At 32.4% G+C, this 21445-nt stretch overlaps 2 protein-coding genes across 2 annotated transcripts in view; one reads left to right on the top strand and one right to left on the bottom strand.

The window, feature by feature from the left end:
• Nucleotides 1-2471: 2471 nt before the first annotated feature.
• The window catches only part of LOC111715664 (regulating synaptic membrane exocytosis protein 1), a gene marked incomplete in the record, with an annotated part of 52189 nt that continues 33215 nt past the window's right edge, over nt 2472-21445 (top strand). Inside the window, 10 exon segments of the mRNA XM_023491022.1 lie at nt 2472-2667; nt 6193-6298; nt 8811-9062; nt 9519-9596; nt 10633-10695; nt 11552-11622; nt 12053-12111; nt 12541-12613; nt 13079-13139; nt 15795-15870. Coding sequence (XP_023346790.1) covers nt 9034-9062; nt 9519-9596; nt 10633-10695; nt 11552-11622; nt 12053-12111; nt 12541-12613; nt 13079-13139; nt 15795-15870 — 510 coding nt within the window.
• Nucleotides 6576-8896, bottom strand: LOC111715480 (early nodulin-75-like). The gene is made up of 2 exons (XM_023490812.1): nt 8736-8896; nt 6576-7170 (listed from the first exon to the last, which is right to left on the bottom strand). The coding sequence occupies exons 1-2, from the start codon at nt 8894-8896 to the stop codon at nt 6576-6578; spliced, it is 756 nt and encodes a 251-aa protein (XP_023346580.1).

Below are 21445 nucleotides of genomic sequence, written 5' to 3'. Positions count from 1 at the left end.
TAAATATATACCTATCTGAAATCTATCCCAAAACCATGTATACCGCGCGATACAAAATCTATATAACATCGATACAAACATCTATATAATCTATCCAATATCCGTTATCTATATATATTGATCTTAAATCCATCCAAAATTGATAAAATTATCTAAAATCTATCCAACCCCCATGTATAACCGATCAAAAAACTATTAAAACCCAATGCAAAACTGCTATCTATTGAAAACCCATTTAAAACTAATCGAAAATCTATCCAATATCTACAAATATCCGTTTACGGATCTAAATCCATCGATAATCCGTAAATACTGATCTAAAGTGTATCCAATATCCACCAAATATCCACAATTATAATCTAAAATCTATCCTGCTAAATATGTATACAGTTGTAACCAGAACACTTTGAAATAGAAAGACGACTTATAGAATGAAGCCATAACTTTAAAATGTGCAATGGTCATGAAACACAGCAGACCCATTTCACTAAATTAGTGATTTAATAAGTGTCAGTAAAACTATTTCATTTGTAACAACATAAAATTGCTGTAATGTCGTCTTACTATTTCATTGTTTTCTGGTTCTCACTTTACATTACACATCCATTTTCAAATAGTTAACTTATCGTAATTTTAAGTTAAATAAGGAAAATTTCCCCAAGTATACATTTCCATTTACAAACGTATCAAATTCTTACAGAAGTATTCAGTTCACAGAATAGTGAAGCCTTTGATGTCTTGTATGAATGAGAAATTGAGAAGTAATAAACGAACCAAATCTGATTGGATAACATAACAATATATGCGTTCTAATATTCAACTTTACCTGGTACGGACTCTCATTGTAATCTAAGGACATGCCCGATTCACAACGATATATATCCTTGAAATATTAATCTTATAGATTATAAGATTATATATAACACTCAAATCTGCCCCTCTAGTAAAAGTAAATTCAACCTATATGAAGCATGAAGTCTGACGGCTAGTCCTGTCAATGGAACTAGGTACAGTACAAACTGGGACTGGAAAGATTGACCCGGCTCGTAAATTCAAATGTACTACAGCTGCCCGTGATAATCATTCTTTAAAAATGTTTAACTCTGACAATTTCTACATTGCGTTTTAAGCATGATACGAGCAAGTCACTTTTATAATGAACCCACAGATGAAAATAATTAGTTTTTGAGAAAGAAAACATGAATATAAAATTTAAACCAGAATATACAATTAAATCATGTATGGTACCTTTGTGAATGGGATATGGAGGGTCGCTTAAAATTACGTTAAAGTCCCTTTAATATTTCAAGAAAAATACATTTTCTGTTTCTATGAATTCTGAAATTTAACTTGCTTAACAAAAAATCATATTCATCAGCTCCCTGGGCACACTAATCAATTCATCAGCTCCCTGGGCACACTAATCAATTCATCAGCTCTCTGGGCACACTAATCAATTCATCAGCTCCCTGGGCACACTAATCAATTCATCAGCTCCCTGGGCACACTAATCAATTCATCAGCTCCCTGGGCACACTAATCAATTCATCAGCTCCCTGGGCACACTGATCAATTCATCAGCTCCCTGGGCACACTAATCAGTTCATCAGCTCCCTGGGCACACTAATCAATTCATCAGCTCCCTGGGCACACTAATCAATTCATCAGCTCCCTGGGCACACTAATCAATTCATCAGCTCCCTGGGCACACTGATCAATTCATCAGCTCCCTGGGCACACTAATCAATTCATCAGCTCCCTGGGCACACTGATCAATTCATTGTGAGCGAAAAAAATGTTTATTGAGAAGTCCCTTAGTTAGTAATGACAGCTTCGTATGCAAGAAAGTATCCGTTTCTCTATCATCTATGAAAAATCTGTTTTTGTGAACAAAATCGTTCATTGCTCAAGAAACAAAAGAAAAAGTTATCTGAATTAAACACTTTTCAAGCTAGAAAACCGACGATATCTTCCCCGCTTATCAGACAAAGATTTAAAATATACCGTTGTAAATCGGGTATTTAATTAAATGGAATGTCACATGAAATTACCCCAAAGGTCTCCATCGATTCAATATTTAACCCCCCCCCCTTCCCCATGTATAAATTCTAGAAGCTATTTATGTTATATATATATCCTGGTTTAGTAAAGAATACAATGGTTTGATTTCTTCAAGTATTGGTTATCAATAAATACATAAATATATCTGTATTATATACACAGTTCATTGCAAGGAATATACACAAGGAACCCTATTGTGTTTTTTCTTAACAAATTGATTGTACTGCAGTTTTTGGGAGGAATATAAACGATATTTGGACTATGGTAGCACTGAGTGTGTGTGCGTCACTCCTGGAAACTGCAGTACACTTTCTGTGTAAACAAAGATATTTTGGTTCCTGGTGTATCTTTATTGGGTCACAGTAGGCCGCTTGCTACCTTTATTCTTTTATAAACATTTCAGGATTCTTATTTTTTATTTTTCAGAGAAATGTAGAATGCTTGCATATCAACCTTGGCTTATTTAACCTTAGTAGATTTATCAATAATCATTAATTCAATTTGTAAACAAAATAAAACTTTGAAACTGTGTACGTCAGAGTTATGTAAACAGTGTACTGCTTCTGCTCAAACATATTCTATTGTGAGAACAAGTTCAAGATATTGGTAAGAACTCTTTTCATAAAACATTTCATTTTTTGTCTCAAACTCAAATATTTTGATCTGAAAACCTCAACCTTTGGTTGGCTAGATCCAAAAGTAAAAGTTTGAAATATCAAGGGTTGTCGCTATCAGATTGCAAAGATATAAAGCCTCGAAAAAAACGAATTTTACTTTCTTTTTCCTTAATTCTTCATTTATTCATCTGTTTAATCTATAATCAATAAATTAATCTTTTTTCTTAATCTATCTTTTTATTCACAATAATTAAGTTACTTTTTTATCATCTTTTATTATTTTATCAGTAAACAGTTAATTGTACGTTTTGCCTACACATATTTATTTCATTTATTTCAGCTAAAATTTGTGATTATAGACATTCGCCATTTATATCCATTATTTTCCTCTCATATTTAATTATATTAATATTGTTTTAAAATTTCTATTTTATCGTTTCATCAATAAATACCAGAACTAGAAGAGCTAAAATTAATAATTATTAAATAAAAATTTGAATTGAAATTAATAAAAAATGGCACTTTTCTTGTATATTTCTATAAATATTGAAATATTAAGGACTCTCTCCCTTGTTTCTTTAATATTGAGCATCTGATTCTAATAGTTTTTATAATTACAAGTTTTATCACCTGATCTGATTCTAATAGTTTTTATAATTACAAGTTTTATCTGATTCTAATAGTTTTTATAATTACAAGTTTTATCACCTGATCTGATTCTAATAGTTTTTATAATTACAAGTTTTGTCACCTGAAGCCTGAGCGCCAGGTGATTTAAAGAAAATGGCGCCTTCCAACTTTTTCTTATTTGTAAATAAAAATATGTATTTTCAATCTGGTCGGGGTTGGAAAATTAATGGATTGTAGTAATCTTTGTTTGGGTATATGTCTGTTTGTATCAATTGTATCTCCGATCATAACTCATGAAACCCTTGACCGAGTCTTTCAAATTTTAGGTTGGAAATTTGGTAGAACCATGGGAATGTTTTTTGCTTGGTTGAAAAATTTGAAAAATGTTTAAGATGACTTTTTTACAGTAAAACTACTTAGTTTCATGGGAAAGCTGGGTTCCCAAGCTAGCACAGTATACAGTAGATCGCAGGTTGTAGACCAAAAAAAGTAAATTATAGATCACACAGTGTAGATTGAAGAAGGTAAATTGTAGATCACAGATTGTAAAATAATGAATTGCAGATCTTTGGGTGTAGTCGGAAGATTGTTGACTGCAGATTGGAAAACTGAAGAATGTAGACTGTAGACTTTGGATGGTAGATTGTAGATGGTAGATTGTAAATGGGAGATTGTAGATGTTAGATTGTAGATGGTATATTGTAGGTGGTATATTGCAGATGGTATATTGTAGATGGTATATTGTAGATGGTAGATTGTATGATGGTAGATTGTAGATGGTAGATTGTAAACTGAAGATTGTTGCTTATAGAATATAGATTGTAGATTTTTATATGTATTATACATCATATTATACATAATAGAAAACTTTACTTCGTAGGTTGTATATTGTAGACTTTTGATTGGAGATTGTAAAGTGCATATTGTAGATTATAGATTGTAGATTGTGGAATATTGACTGTAGATTGTAAATTGTAGTCTGTAGATTATAGATTGTAGATTGTAGATTGTAGTTTGTAGATTGTAGATTGTAGATTGTAGATTGTGGAATATTGACTGTAGATTGTAGATTATAGATTGTAGATTTTAGTTTGTAGTTTGTAGATTGTAGATTGTAGTCTGTAGATTGTAGATTGTAGATTGTAGATTGTAGATTGCAGTCTGTAGATTGTAGATTGTAGTCTGTAGATTGTAGATTATAGATTGTAGATTGTAGTTTGTAGTTTGTAGATTGTAGATTGTAGTCTGTAGATTGTAGATTGTAGATTGTAGATTGTAGATTGTAGTCTGTAGATTGTAGATTGTAGATTGTAGCCTGTAGATTGTAGATTGTAGATTGTAGCCTGTAAATAATGTATAAGTAAGGAAAGATTCCCTTTACTTCTATCTCTCCTTCATCAGACTATACACCAGCTGTGACACAAATCCTAATTCATTTTAAAACTATAAAAATTATGTATAATGCAGAGAAGCATTAGAGCTATTAAAAAAGGCTACGTGAACCATGTCAGGTTCCACACAAGACCTGATTGGTTTTATTTTATCATTTAAACTTAAAAAGACTGTAGCATGCCTTAAAAATGAAACATACTTTCATTCGAGACTATGCCCTTCATCTATGTAAAAATTTAGCTTGTCTTTCTGTCTGTTTGTTTGTATCCAATAAACGTCAAAACGGCTGAACCGATCGGGGCCAAATTTTGCGTGGGACCTCACGTGACCCCATGAATGGTTTATGAATGATCAAAATTTTAAAAATTTGTGTTTAAAAGTTTTTTATTTTTGTAAAATTTTGAAAATGCGTGAAAAAAATATTATGAAATTAGCAAACTTTTTTGTTTTTGTTTTATACTGTACAAAGAGAAGATGCTCACAGATAAAGTCACAATTAAAACTTTAAATAGAAGATGGGCACGAAGCACCCCAAACCCTAGTCATCATAAATTCTCAAATGTACTGAAGGCATTATTTTGAGTTGCCCTTTATTTGATTTGCGGATTCAATGGAATCAGCGAGAAACATGGTAATTTTCAGAATTCATTAATTTTCCAGACAAAATAACCACGATATCTTCCTCGATAAAGGTGTAAATGGTACCGTTGTAAATCAGACATGTCACTCTGTAAATTGAGGGTCGCTAGAGGTTATGTATTCAGTCCCTTAAGGATTAAATAATAAATTAACCCTTTCACACCATTTTCGTCAGCTGCATTAATTGAGTTTCGAAGAATTTTTTTTATGATATTAATAATTTTTCTTAATATTTTTTCTGTTTATTGAATCCAAAATTGTACGACGTACATGCATACACATTTACGGATACGTACATTTTACAATCTAGCTACAGAGCCCAAAACTTAAGACAGGGTATCGTTGTGAAAACCAGTTTTAGAACCCGGGTTTTACAAATGAGGTTAGGCAGTTTTGTGGATATCAATATTTACTTTATGAAATATTATTTTATTTAGTTTATTCATTTTCTCCATTTTTTTTCGAATCTCTTAAATCAAAATCTACACAAATGTTAGACCCCAAAAAGGAAACTCAGAAGTTTCCTTCAACGATACTCTTTTAAAATTCGGGCTCTGGGGTTCCATGAAACATGACGGTTGGTGAATAGTTTAAAATGCCTTCTTCCATAATTTGTTGTTAAAGTTGCATTTTTGATACCAAATAAAAAAATAATAAAATATTATGGCAGTAGTCACAGCATGTAGAAGAAAAAAAACTTCTAAAAGTCTTTTATATATAATACAGTACATGGAAGAAGCCATTCAAAACTATTTACCAACCGTCATGTTTCGTGGAACACCCTTTACCTAGAGCTGTTGACTAATTAATATAATCAATTTTAATAATCTTTTCAAAAGCATATTTTTTTAAGATGTCTGTACACTGGCTAGCCTGAGCGGCCTCCCACTGTGGCGGCAGTATGAGCCACGCCCCCCGACACTGGCGGCGTGGGGGCGGAGTAGTTCTGTACCAGACAGGTATAAGGTTTTTTTTTTTTGAGTTTTTAGATATAGCTTAAGGACAGTAACAGGACGGTAACTCTAATATTCTTATCCTTTTTCTTTTCGAGTATGAGAAAAGTTATTAAGTAATACCTTCTGACATTATTGGACACCGTTAAAAGTGCCAAGGTTCTGGGTTACCATTTTAACTTTACACACCTCAACTGCTTTTATTTTTTATTGGTTATCGGCGAAACGTCTTAAACATGAAAGAATTGGAGGCTATGTAGGATTCAAGGCATTGGAGTGATTGCTAGAATTGAAGGAAGTGGAGGGATTGGATCTTGGGAGAAAGGTGGAGAATGCATTGGATCTTGGCAGAAGGATGAAGGACGGATTGGATTTTGTGGGGAGGGGGAGGAATTGGATCTTGGGAGGAGGGTGGTAGGAATGGATTGGATCTTGGGAGAAGGGTGGGGGATCTATTGGATCTTGGGAGGAGGGTGGTAGGAATGGATTGGATCTTGGGAGAAGGGTGGGGGATGTATTGGATCTTGGGAGAAGGGTGGTAGGAATGGATTGGATCTTGGGAGAAGGGTGGGGGATGTATTGGATCTTGGGAGGAGGCTGGGGGATGGGTTGGATCTTGGGAGAAGGGTAGGGGATTGCTTGGATCTTGGGAGAAGGGTGTGGGATGGATTGGATCTTGGGAGAAGGGCAGGGGATTGCTTGGATCTTGGGAGAAGGGTGGAAGATGGATTGGATGGGGGTAATGTATCTTGAAATGATAGTGGGGGTTGGAGGATGGAAGGATATTCATAGGAGGGATAATTCCATTTATATTTGAATTTGGAGGATTGTAGGGTTGGAGGATTGGAGATTGAGATAAACAACATGCTACAGCTGGCCTTGATACATATATTTCATGAAATCAATTTTGTTTAACCAACATTTAATCGTTTAATCAGTCCAAGCAACAACAATCTATAATTAGGTTTAATTTTTAAAGATTATTATGTTTTTATGTTCCTCCTTCTTTGTACTTCCTTTTTCTACTTGAATTGCTGTGATATATATTTAATACTTTTATTCTTTAATATCCATAAATCAAGCTTGGAAAGGGAGGAAGAAAATATAATGGTTTTTCAAGGTTTCAATTTAAACACATTGGTTTCATTGTTTTGTGGATCTTTGGTGACATTTCAAAATAATCAATCTTAAAATTGTGTTGATGCTTTTTATGACCTTTTTCCTCTGTCGTCATAGTTTTCCCAGCGTATGTATTGTACACAATACAATACAATACAATACAATACAATGCAATGCAATACAATGCAATGCAATACAATACAATACAATACAATACAATACAATGCAATGCAATACAATACAATACAATACAATACAATACAATACAATACAATACAATACAATACAATACATACAATACAATACAATACAATACAATACAATACAATACAATAAATACAATAAATACAATACAATACAATACAATACAATACAATACAATACAATTAATAAAATACAATAAAATACAATACAATACAATACAATACAATACAATACAATACAATACAATACAATACAATACAATACAATGCAATGCAATACAATACAATACAATACAATACAATACAATACAATACCATGCAATGCTTGATATGAAATAGAGTCAAGAGACATATTAAAGGCTAGAATCAACTTCACGGGCTCGGCTAAGAAGGCCTAAAGTCGCACCAACACGACATGCTATATTCTTACAAAAGGTTTTTGAATGCCATCCTTTCAGGGGTTTTTACAATTTTGAAAGAAATAATCTAACCTTTAACATAAACATAACATTTTTGAATTTAGTCTATTTTTGAAGATTTAATATTTCGTAAACAAAGAATCATTACATATCAATATATATAGACGTTTTTTTAGAGGTCGTGTACTCCAGTTGTACATGCAATGGAAAATATCGCATATTCTAGCCCTTAACAGATCTTTTTTACTCTCTTTACTCTGGCTAGAATATATAGAGCCGTCTAATTCTAAACTTTATCAATAACATTTACATCTGTTAGCAAGTGCAAATATACTATTTAAATATAATTTTTGCCATAAACACTGGGATAAACATAATACAAATCAAGCAGTTATTATTGCAAATAATAGAAAACTAACTTTTGATTTGTATGTTTTATTTTATTACAATTTTATTATCTTATTCTTATCCCTTCTTTAAGAAACATTTAACAGTTTGTATTCAATTCCTTCTCAGTTTAAATTTATTCGGCTTAAAAAAATTTAATTTTGTTGAAATGATTACCAAAAGTGATGACTTTTCAATGTTTTGCATAAACGGGTATTTTAATTAAACTTTGATTCATTGAACAATCTCGACAGTTTTTTTTACAAGTTTTACGGATTTAGATAAATCTTTTAAATTCACGGATGTAAATGAAACCTGGAAGCATTAGAGCGCAAAATAGTTAAGGAGGCCTTGTTCTGTTTTCTTGTATTTATTTTGTTGACTGTTAAGATATGCTGGTGAGCCGGATACTGAGCTCCTACCCGATCTTCACATTGGAACCGAGCTGACCCAACCTCGTCGTTTCGGCTCCTCATACCTTCTTAGACCAAGAACACCAAACCTGCTCAGGCACTATTCTGTATCTACTGATTGTGTACAGTCAGAACATCATGGGCTGTTTTCCCGCCCAAACTATCAAAATGGCGGACTCCAAGATGGCCGCCAGTCAAGCATGTTGCTCAGACCTGACTGGGAACCCAGGTACACACCTAAGAACCTTAAATAAGATATCCATAATCCAAGAACTTAATTACAGTCGATCACATTTTTAAGTTTTCAAAATTGTTATTACTCGCCGGAATTTTAATTTCTTAATCTTTTTATCTGTACACCTGACAAATTAAATCTTTATATTTCAACTATATTCATATTCAGATTTCAAAGATATAGGGAGAATATTATTAAAGCTACTGTTATTTAAAGTAAAAATATAAAATATTAAGAAAATACAGTGTGTCCCAATAAAAATTATGTTAGATGACGACTTTAAAACCAACTTATGTTTTTTCGTCAATTGTAGGGATCATTTTTTAACCTTAAATCGAGGCCTAATCCAGGCCATTTATCAGATATTGGGATTTAAACCCGTCCTTGAATTTCCATGGTTATTGGGACGTGTATTAAGTTTTTATAAATTCGAAAAAAATTCTATCCTAGGATATCCCGTATGCCTCCCCTAGAAACCAGTTACAGAACCAATATTTCAAACCAAGATATAAATGACAGATTCCTTAGGTAAAAAACTTTTATAATTAAATTTTATAATGTAATCGTTAGGAAAACTTTGTAAAAAATGTATTGACATGATCATATTTCCTTTGCTTCATTTGCATTTTAATCTTTTTATCTTAAATTTATTTTTCTGTAATCACATCCTGTATCAATATCAATTTCCTTATCCTATATACTGTTTATCTACTATCCTTGTACAATAAATCCTGTAACCCTAGTAATCGTTATCTATGTACATCCAGCACATGAACAGTGTATCCTTTAACCTTGTACACTATACGTATTAATCCTTTCCAGCAGTTTATGATGCGAACTTCATGACGTATTATAAAGGTCAATATGTTAAACACTGTTGAAACTTAAGTTATTAAACAAGTTTAAACTTAACTTTGATCAAATACCCGCCTCTCTCAACATCCACCATTTTACAATCTAGACGTAAAGTACAAACATTATGACGTCACTGGAAATGAAAGAAAGTAAATAATAAGATTTAAAATGATCGCGCAAAATTTCTGCATCTGATCATATTTATATGGTCATTAATTCGCATGTACAATTGATCATTGGCTATTACGATAGTTTGATCTTACCATCATTTGATCATAAGATCATTTTATTCTAAGGTCATAATTGATCATACGATAATTTGCTCATATAAACATTGATCATTCGATCTTTTGATCATAAAATTATTTCATTATCATTTAATAGTACGTCATTTGATTGCACAATCGTATGCCACGATCATTTTCTCTTCGATCATCCAATCATTTTACATACGTAACGTATGTGGGTTTTTAATAACTTAATTATGCGATAAATTTGATATTTCAATCATTGTGTATTTTACATTGATTTAACAGTTTATTTGATTTATTGTTGAACTAGGACTCAGTAAAAATACTTCTTTTTGTCTTTTAAACAGTTACAGTTGTCTTTTCAGACATTTTTTTTTGATGTGGGGGTGGCACTATAAATGACTGACAGCTTGTTCACTATCCATGGCTAATATATAATATTATATTTTAATGTTTAGTGATAGTTACCCATTAGAGACTAGTGGTGGTCCCTACAGGCATTCAAGAGAATTGCAACTTAGGAAACTTGAAAACCATTAAACTTAATCATCATAATTATCAGTAGTATTTAGATTATTATTATTATTATTATTTTTATTTTTATAATTATTATTATTATTATTATTTTATTATTATTATTATTATTATTATTATTATTATCATTATTATTATTTATTATTATTATTATTATTATTATTATTATTATTATTATTATTATTATTATTATTATTATTATTATTATTATTATTATTACTATTATTATTATTATTATTATTATTAATGTTGTTATTTTTTTGTATATTAATATTATTTATTATGAAAACCTGAAGTAAATTAGTTTGTTTTTAAACAAGAAATAAATAATTTAGTTGATAAAAAAGGGTTAGGTTCACATAATGTTGCATGACTGATGAGATCAATAATTATATGTTTAGTTTGTATGTACTCTACAAATATTACGCATTAGAAACTTTAGTACGTTTATTTTTTGAAAGGGGTACTTTGTTCTTGCCATTCCTTCCTCTAGCAAAGATTAAAATTTTTATTTAAATTTAGGTTTTTAATCATACTTTATTTATTATTTATATTCACAATTCAATCCTAATATATTTAAAGCTAAGATTTATGAATCTGCTCCATGTGCGACCTCTAATGTAAGTGAACCCTCATGAGGGATCCATACAATTAATGATTCATCTTTTGCAACGGAAAATATGAAAATGTAGCCAGCCCAGTCTAGAATTTTGTTAAGCTACTTTTTTGCCGAACTTTTTTTTTGCATTTACGCCAAAATATTTGACTTGGCCAACGGTTAATCTGTATTGATATCGTTAATCTAAAAGGAAAAAGTCCAGGTTTTCACGTTCAAAACTTTAGATCACGTGACCCGTCCCTTTTACGTGAACGTAGGAAAAAAACTGTTCGGTTCGACTCAGGAAATTTGTCAGGTTAGTTCCGTTTGGTAATACTTGTAAATCAGCTGATTTACCTTCCAATATATGTGAATCAGCTGATTAAACTTCCAACATATGTTAAGCAGCTGATTTAACTTTTAATAATCACCTTGTTTAACTTCCAATATATGTTAATCATTTAATTTAACTTCCTAAATATGTTTATCAGATGATACAACTTCCAATATTTGTTAATCAGTTGATTTGACTTTCCAGATTTGTTAATCAGTTAATTTAACTTCCAATATAAGTTAATCAACTGATATAACTGTCAATATATTTTATCAGCTGATCTAGCTTCCAAAATATAGTAATCAGTTGATTTAACTTTTAAAATATGTTAATTAGCTGATTTATTTGTGTACACATGTTAATCAGCTGATTTAACTTTAAATACATGTTGATAATCTGATTTAACTTTTAGATGAAATTTATGAGAGTGAGGCAGATCTATCAGAAGGCTGGCTTACTCTACATGACCAGGTAGCGGTTCCTCTAGTTCCTCTAGTTTCTCTAGTTCCTCTAGTTCCTCTAGTTCCTCTAGTTCCTCTAGTTCCTCTAGTTCCTCTAGTTCCTCTAATTCCTGTAGTTCCCCTAGTTCCTCTTTAATATATGTAAATAGATAGATAAAGAGATATCAGCAAGATTATTAATTATTATTCAATAAATTAGGTATAACAAGGTATACAATTTAATACTAGGACGAAGTTTCGTGATATCAAGAAATTTGTTTAACTGATTTTCAATCCAGTCAAACAAAAACTAGATTTTATAAACTACATGAGGTCATTTCATGGCCTTCTATATATTTATATATTATATTAAATTATTATAAAATGGGTGGAAATCAAAGCCATTGAAAATATTGATATTTTCTTATCTTGATTTGATTTCAATGATATAAATATTAAGGGTCTGCGCCGGATAAAACGCCATCCTTGGACAGTTGGAACCTTTCCTGGTCGCAGTATACCTCATGCTCCAGGTACACACAAATATTATCTATCCAGATTCCAGGTACATTAAGGTCAAGCTCCAGGTGCTGGATTCAATACATACACCTTTTTCAAAATACACATAAATATTTTCCGAATATTCAACTGAATAGCCAAAGGTGGAAAATATTGTTTTGAGAATATCAAGCTAAATGTTTGATCAAGATCTGTTGTTAATTTACAGATTAATATAAACTTTATTCAATATCCCGTACAGTGCCAATATCCCGTACAGTGCCAATATCCCGTACAGTGCCAATATCCCGTACAGTGCCAATATCCCGTGAACAGCAAATCAGAAGCTTGGATCTAACCAACCAACCAAAGATATTACGTATATTCAAATCAAGAGATCAAGCAGATTCTGCGAAAAATTCAAAAGTTTTTTTATGTTTTTTATAAAAATGAGTTGAACAGTCCCTTTTATGATTTTATAATAGTGTGTATTTATATAGGATCCATCCATCCAAACCATCCTCACTGGGACAGGCAGGAGAGCCAGGATAGTACTGCAAGGTTTGTTTAAAAAACAATTCTGACTGATAACATTTTTCTTTTTGTAGACTGATATCATTACACGAAGTCACTCATCGCATTTAGATTAATTTTCCTCCAAAAATATGATATATATTTCTTTTTAATATATCTACTAAATATTAGTATTCTATGCTAGCTGTTATGTTATTAACCTCTGCAGTTCATCGACAAATATACACTTTCTACGGTGTGACACGTAACACTGAGGAACTGCTCAAGTAATGATTTTAAATATTCCAACTTGAACGGACCCATTTCACTTAATGAGTTGTTTTTAAAGCTATAATAGTAAATTATTTGCAACATGAAATATACTACACATAAGATTGCTTAAACAGACTACCAGAGTAATTTCAAGTGACCACATAAGATTGCGTAAAGAGACTACCACCGCAATTTCAAGTGACCACATAAGATTGCGTAAAGAGACTACCAGCGTAATTTCAAGTGACCACATAAGATTGCTTAAAGAGACTACCTGCATAATTTCAAGTGACCACATAAGATTGTTTAAAGAGACTACCAGCATAATTTCAAGTGACCAGATAAGATTGCGTAAAGAGACTACCAGAGTAATTTCAAGTGACCACACCAGATTGCGTAAAGAGACTACCACCGCAATTTCAAGTGACCAAATAAGATTGCTTAAAGAGACTACCTGCTTAATTTCAAGTGACCACATAAGATTGCGTAAAGAGACTACCAGCGTAATTTCAAGTGACCACATAAGATTGCTTAAAGAGACTACCAGCGTAATTTCAAGTGACCACATAAGATTACTTAAAGAGACTATAAGCGTAATTTCAAGTGACCACATATGATTGCTTAAAGAGACTACCAGCGTAATTTCAAGTGACAACATAAGATTGCGTAAAGAGACTACCACCGTAATTTCAAGTGACCACATAAGATTGCGTTAAGAGACTATCATCGTTATTTCAAGTGACCACATAAGACTGCGTAAAGAGACTACCAGAGTAATTTCAAGAGACCACATAAGATTGCTTAACGAGACTACCAGCGTAATTTCAAATGACCACATAAGATTGCTTAACGGGACTACCAGCGTAATTTCAAGTGACCATATAAGATTGCTTAAAGAAACTACCAGAGTAATTTCAAGTGACCACATAAGATTGCTTAAATAGACTACTAGCGTAATTTCAAGTGACCACATAAGATTGCATAAACAGACTACCAGAGTAATTTCAAGTGACCACATAAGATTGCTTAAAGAGACTACCAGCGTAATTTCAAGTGACCACATAAGATTGCTTAAAGAGACTACCAGCGAAATTTCAAGTGACCACATAAGATTGCGTAAAGAGACTACCAGCGTAATTTCAAGTGACCACACAAGATTGCGTAAAGAGACTGTAATTTCAAGTGACCACATAAGATTGCTTAAAGAGACTACCAGCGTTATTTCAAGTGACCACATAAGATTGCGTAAAGAGACTACCAGCGAAATTTCAAGTGACCACATAAGAGACCATTTTTGATCAAAGATGACAGACTATAAAAAAGCTTGTAATTGTAGAACACTCTGTTTGTCAGCTGTTTCTAGAAGTGGCAGAATAAATAATAATCACAATAAAGAAATATCGTATTCCTTTTCCACAATATTATGGGTCCAACTTAATAAAATACAAAGTATTGAAATTAAAGGTTACTTTTTCTGCATGTTAAATTATGTTTTCCTTTAATAAACCGTGTATTAAATGTAATTATAGCCTAATTCATAGTAATTTACTTAGTTCTGACGTGAGTTTTTTTATATAAAAATTATAAATCATGAAATTTATAAAACATTTTTATTTCGTAGTTAGTTTTCAGTAATTCTATTTTAGATACTTATACTTATAGTCCTCATTTTTTTAATTGCAAAATAATTCCTTGGTTTTGAGCTCCCTAACTTCATATCCACGAAGAAAAATTAGAATTCTTCATTCCTTCCCTGGTCCATCAATACAGTTTAACATTAAATATTTATACATTTCTTCATTTTGATACGTTTAGCTCGTTCACTCACCCTAAAGGGAATGTGCACTAACAACAACAGGAGGAACCAGTATTTAGCTCTACTTTTAGAGAACAGTCACTTTTGTTTCAATTTGAACTCATTATGGGATTCTGGTATAGATACATCCAGCTGTTTACTGTTATATTTCTAGGGATTCTTGTATTGTTACATTCAGCTGTTAACTGGTATATTTCTAGGGATTCTTGTATTGTTACATCCAGCTGTTTACTGTTATATTTCTAGGGTTTCTGGTATAGATACATCTAGCTGTTTACTGTTATATTTCTAGGGATTCTTGTATTGTTACATTCAGCTGTTTACTGTTATATTTCTAGGGATTCTTGTATTGTTACATTCAGCTGTTTACTGTTATATTTCTATGGATTCTGGTATAGATACATCCAGCTGTTTACTGGTATATTTCTAGGGATTCTTGTAAAGATACATCCAGCTGTTTACTGTTATATTTCTAGGGATTCTGGTATAGATACATCCAGCTTTTTACTGTTATATTTCTAGAGATTCTGGTATAGATACATCCAGCTGTTTACTGTTATATTTCTAGGGATTCTGGTATTGTTACATTCAGCTGTTTACTGTTATATTTCTAGGGATTCTGGTATAGATACATCCAGCTGTTTTACTGGTAGTGAGGACAGTAATCATAGAGATCCCAGGAATAACAAGGTAATAAATAGATTGATAGAGTACTGTAGTAGTGTACTGCAAAAGTGTACTGCAGAATTGTACTGTAGTGTTTACATGACCTTTTTTCATAACTATATATTTGCATCCTAATGTTAAAAACTCTTGATATTTCAAATATTTACTATTTGATCCACACACCGTGTACGACATCAAGTTGTAAAAATGTCAGTATTAGAATATTAAGATTGTGGTGAGTAATTATAATTCCTTTTGTAATATTCCTCCAGCTAGAGGCAATATAACACAGGAAGGTATTTTATTTACTCTTAAACATTGCTGGTTAAAATATACAACATTTGCTACAGTGCAGGGGGTCCAATTGTGTACAACAATATCAATGCGTGTAAAAATATAATTAACCTAGACACTTCATGATAAACAAGTTCATTCAAATTTGCTAAAACAGTTTCTTCGTCAATTACAAATAATAATAAAATCCTGCGTTACGTCACTTTTAACAAAACACTTTAAAAATTACTGTTCTTAATTTTTTTTTGCATTTATTAAGCAATCAAAAATGCCTGCTTCTATTAAACTATTCAACTCTCCTGCTTCAATTAAACTATTCAACTCTCCTGTTTCCATTAAACTATTCAACTCTCCTGCTTCCATTAAACTATTCAACTCTCCTGCTTCCTTTAATCTATTCAACTCTCCTGCTTCCATTAAACTATTCAACTCTCCTGCTTCCATTAAACTATTCAACTCTCTTGTTTCCATTAAACTATTCAACTCTTCTGCTTCCATTAATCTATTCAATTCTCCTGCTTCCATTAAACTATTCAACTCTCCTGCTTCCATCAAACAATTCAACTCTCCTGCTTCCATCAACTATTCAACTCTCCTGCTTCCATTAAACTATTCAACTATCCTGCTTCCATTAATCTATTTAACTATACTGCTTCCTTTAATCTATTCAACTCTCCTGCTTCCATTAATCTATTCAACTCTCCTGCTTCCATTAAACTATTCAACTCTCCTGCTTCCATTAATCTATTTAACTCTACTGCTTCCTTTAATCTATTCAACTCTCCTGCTTCCATTAATCTATTCAACTCTCCTGCTTCCATTAAACTATTCAACTCTCCTGCTTCCATTAAACTATTCAACTCTCTTGTTTCCATTAAACTATTCAACTCTCCTGCTTCAATGTTTGAATGTCCGCTGGCCATATTAAGGAACCTGAAGGAAAGGGGGGAGGGGGAGGGGGAGGTCCTATATATGGTTGACTAAAATAGAGATTCCAGATCGATATATTATTATTATAAGTATCATCAATCTCTCTTAGGAATATTACTTTATGTATTGCTAGAATATAAAGGAGTTAATAGTCTATCATATTGAATAAAAATTAACAGAAAATAATTCATAAAAACATATATTTTCACTTTATATTTTATTCCAATTCCTCCTCCTGATATCGGTAGGACTGACCTAAACTGTAAATAACAAAGATCTGTATAGAAAGTATAGAAAAACATTAGGGGAAAAATTAACAACCTAGAATAATCATATTTTGGACAGATTGATAAAGCAAAATATTTTTAAAATTACTTTTAAAAACTTGGTGATTTCAGATTTTATCAATTTTCCTGGTTTCAATGTAGGAAATATAAAGAATGATCCATTTAGTGAAACCAAACCCTTTATAATTAAACGTTGCAGAGAGTATTTAATATTTATATACAATACATAGGCTTGATGAAGACTAGAAGTAGACCGTCCAGTGCTAGCTGAAAATTAGTTACAATGAGACCAATAGAATTGTGCAATACGAAGACATCTTTTAGATACTATGCAGTTTATGTTGTGTCTATGTTTAGTCTAGCTCTGTATATAGTTCTGCCTCTGCAATGCAGACCATTGTGTTTCTTCTTAAAATTCCGGATTGCCGACTCTTTTTCCGATACCCATTTTCTACAGGGAAATCAGGGTTAAACATTTTCTACTCTGAAATGAGGGTTAAATATTTTCTACTGGGAAATCAGGGTCAACATTTTCTAATAGGAAATCAGGGTTAAACATTTTCTACTGGGAAATCAGGGTTAAACAATTTTTTTATTAATTTTCTACATCGTTCTGTCCAAGGTTATAATGCAAGGAAAGTTATTTCAGAGGTTTACGCATCTTTTGTACTGCAGTGTACTGTCTCTGGGCGATAATGTAAGCACAAGACGGATGTCGAATCCTGACATGGGATCCATCTTTCACATGAAAAATCAATAAAATATTCTGGTCTTAGAAAAAACTATGTGAATTATCAAAATTATCAAAATTTAATTCTTTTAACCTCCTCGAATACTAAGCGAACACTGATGCATCTATTCTTGTTTACAAATTCTGCCCAGAGAGAACTGGTTTCAATATGTACGCTGAGTATACGCAACTGCAATTAACTTTCCTTGCATTATAACCTTGGTTCTGTCGATTTGGCGTTTAATTAACAATCCACATCAAATTCAAGTAAAGGAATTGAGTCTTTGGAACAAAATCAAATATTTAAACCACAATATCTTTAGAACTCGATGTTGTAAACCTTTGATATTTCAAACTCAGATTACTTAATCTAACAGAATTCATAGTTTGAAATGTCAAGGGTCCACGACATTGGGTTGCAAGGATATTGGGATTAGAAAATCAGAGTTGGTGGCAAAGACTCAATTCCTTTCACGTCATGTTTTCATAACATTCATCAAAAATCCTCATATTTAAAACCTATTGTGAAGAACAAAATTATGTTGAATTTCTAGATTATGTAACCATGTAAAGCGTAAAATCAAAACTAGAAGAGTCACGAGGTCAAAAATTCGAACGTCAGTGATTTCTCATAAATGTCATCTTCTGTCCTTTACATTTTTCAAAACTCTGTGTATTGCTCTTGTTTATATTTATATTTCTTCTAGAAAAAACGATCAGATTTTCAAAAATTCAAGAAAACTTTTTTTTAAATAGTCTATTTTGTTTTAAATTTAAACCCTTTCTATTTTTTGTTCCCTCTTAAACCAGTTTTTAAATTGAAAATAGAAAAAACTAAATATTTTATCTGACCACTCTGGGCAGGTTCGAATATACTAAATTATAAAAAAAATAACTAGCTTTATTTTCCATTAAAAGCGTGTAAATAAATCATCAACCACAAATGTTTCTACTTTCCTATAAACAGTATCACGGATACATTATTAATCAGTTTTAAAATAGACTGTAGTTTGACAACACCAAATCTAAAAAGCTTGTGTCAATGTTTATCCAGTTTATTAAACCTAACTTATTTTTTCTTCAATGAGACTGCAAGTCGCTTCTATGTTTGTTTTTAGAGTTAAAATTTAAAAATAAAAGTATACCATAAGATGCCTGAAAGTAAATAAAGGTATTTTTGATCAAAATAGAAAAATGAAAAAAAAGCCCTGAGATATGAATGCAATTGATGTATTAATATTAAACTCATTTTTTCGCGGCATTTAATCTTAAATATGAAATTCGATATTATAAAAAAAAACTCTTCCTATGTATTCATATATCTGGGATTTACTGTACACAAACACACACGGACCAGTGACGGACACTCCAATATATTCCGCAGCTCTGCTTTAAATAGAGGATGATATCAAGGTTGTCTGGTTGCCTCCCCCCCCCCCCCCCCCCCTGCTATTAGTGTTGTTGTGTTAAGTATACCCTGTAAACAAGAAAGCATAATTATGTGTAAGGTAAAAGTTAGTTCCAACTTTGCTCTTGTTTACTTGAATGTAAATAAGAATAACAAAAACTTGCTCGGATTTGTAAATTCAGAGTCAGTCACTAATTCAACCAAATAGGACATAGGAACTGTTGTCCGGTTTTGTTCTAGGCCTTCGGAAGTGAACAAAGTTCTTTATTTTCTTTTTTTTAAAGCAGCTGACTTATGGCTGAATCTTTTTTAGGCAAAAGTGAAGAAAAGATTGAGCGCATAAACATTGTTGGATGAACATTTTACACCAACTTTGTGGGTCAAATATTATTTGTCAACACTTCAATAAAAAGTTTTCATATTTCTCGGGGTTATATATTATACAATATACATGTTCCGTGTCAAGAAATATTCCAAGTTTTACTTGTTGCGGCAATTATTTTCCAACTATAGGGATTAGTATTCTAGAAGCAGGAGAGTTGAACACAGTAACCATAGGTTCCTTATTCTAGGAGGAGGGGAGGGGAACACAGTAACCATGGGTTCCTTATTCTAGGAGGAGGGGAGGGGAACACAGTAACCATGGGTTCCTTATTCTAGGAGGAGGGGAGGGGAACACAGTAACCATGGGTTTCTTATTCTAGGAGGAGGGGAGGGGAACACAGTAACCATAGGTTCCTTATTCTAGGAGGAGGGGAGGGAAACACAGTAACCATGGGTTCCTTATTCTAGGAGGACGGGAAGGGAACACAGTAACCATGGGGTCCTTATTCTAGGAGGAGGGGAGGGGAACACAGTAACCATGGGGTCCTTATTCTAGGAGGAGGGGAGGGGAACACAGTAACCATGGGTTCCTTATTCTAGGAGGAAGGGAGGGGAGAAACGTTACTATTGGCTTTTTATTCTAGGAGGGGAGGGGAGAAAAGTTACCATGTTTTTCATTCTAGGAGAAGGGGAGGGGAGAAAAGTTACCATGAGTTCCTTGTTATTTTTAAAAACTCAGGAACCTGACAGGAAAATGTATGTGGCACTTGCTTCAACCCAAAGTGAGTTAATTTCGCAAAATACAAGATGTAAAACCGACAACCTTGATGAGATTTATTTGATGGCTTTGCATACTTCATTGCCATCAGCTGTAATTTGTACAGTTTGAGTTCAAGAAATGTTAATGTTATATTATAATAAAGCTTTAGTTGAGTTTTCTTTTAAGATAAAATTCCGTAAAATAAGGTAAAGAGGTAATGGTAAAACTTTTGTTTTGATATCGCATAATTTCAAAGACTATAAACTAGATATCTAGACAAACTTTTAATTTAATGTTTTACTCTCTAAATCGGAGAAAAAATTGTTCGTACCTGGCACTAATGAGGTATCCCGCGTCTAAGGCTTTTCTAGATAAAAACGACATTATCTTTTTTTGACAAAGAAGCGGACATATGAAGCGGACATAGAAGCGGACATATGAAGCGGACATAGAAGTGGACATAAAAGCGGACATAGAAGCGGACATAGAAGCGGACATAGAAGCGGACATAAAAACGGACATAGAAGCGGACATAGAAGCGGACATATAAGCGGACATAGAAGCGGACATATGAAGCGGGCATAGAAGCGGACATAGAAGCGGACATAGAAGCGGACATAGAAACGGACATAGAAGCGGACATATGAAGCGGACATAGAAGCGGACATAGAAGCGGACATATTAAGTGGACATATGAAGCGGACATATGAAGCGGACATAGAAGCGGACATGCAAATTAAGAATGACTTAAGATTATGTATATAGTCCCATAAAATGGGTAAAGTATGTAATACTAGCTGAAGGACCCGTGGAAAAGAATTTAGAAGAAAAAAAAATTCGATATACATATACCAGAGATAATACAG

The sequence above is a fragment of the Eurytemora carolleeae genome, unplaced genomic scaffold, assembly GCF_000591075.1.
Source record: "Eurytemora carolleeae unplaced genomic scaffold, Eaff_2.0 scaffold14, whole genome shotgun sequence".
Lineage (NCBI taxonomy): Eukaryota > Metazoa > Arthropoda > Copepoda > Calanoida > Temoridae > Eurytemora > Eurytemora carolleeae.
This window is presented reverse-complemented; position numbering and strand designations above follow the sequence as displayed.

Bases quoted from the DNA above. Each gene is read 5' to 3' on its own strand.
- LOC111715480 (XM_023490812.1), bottom strand. From the start codon at position 8,896: ATGAGGAGCCGAAACGACGAGGTTGGGTCAGCTCGGTTCCAATGTGAA. The intron at 7,171-8,735 runs GTTTCATTTACA...ATATGTATCAAG, and splicing joins TTGCGCTCTAATGCTTCCAG to GCCAGCTGTAGCATGTTGTT.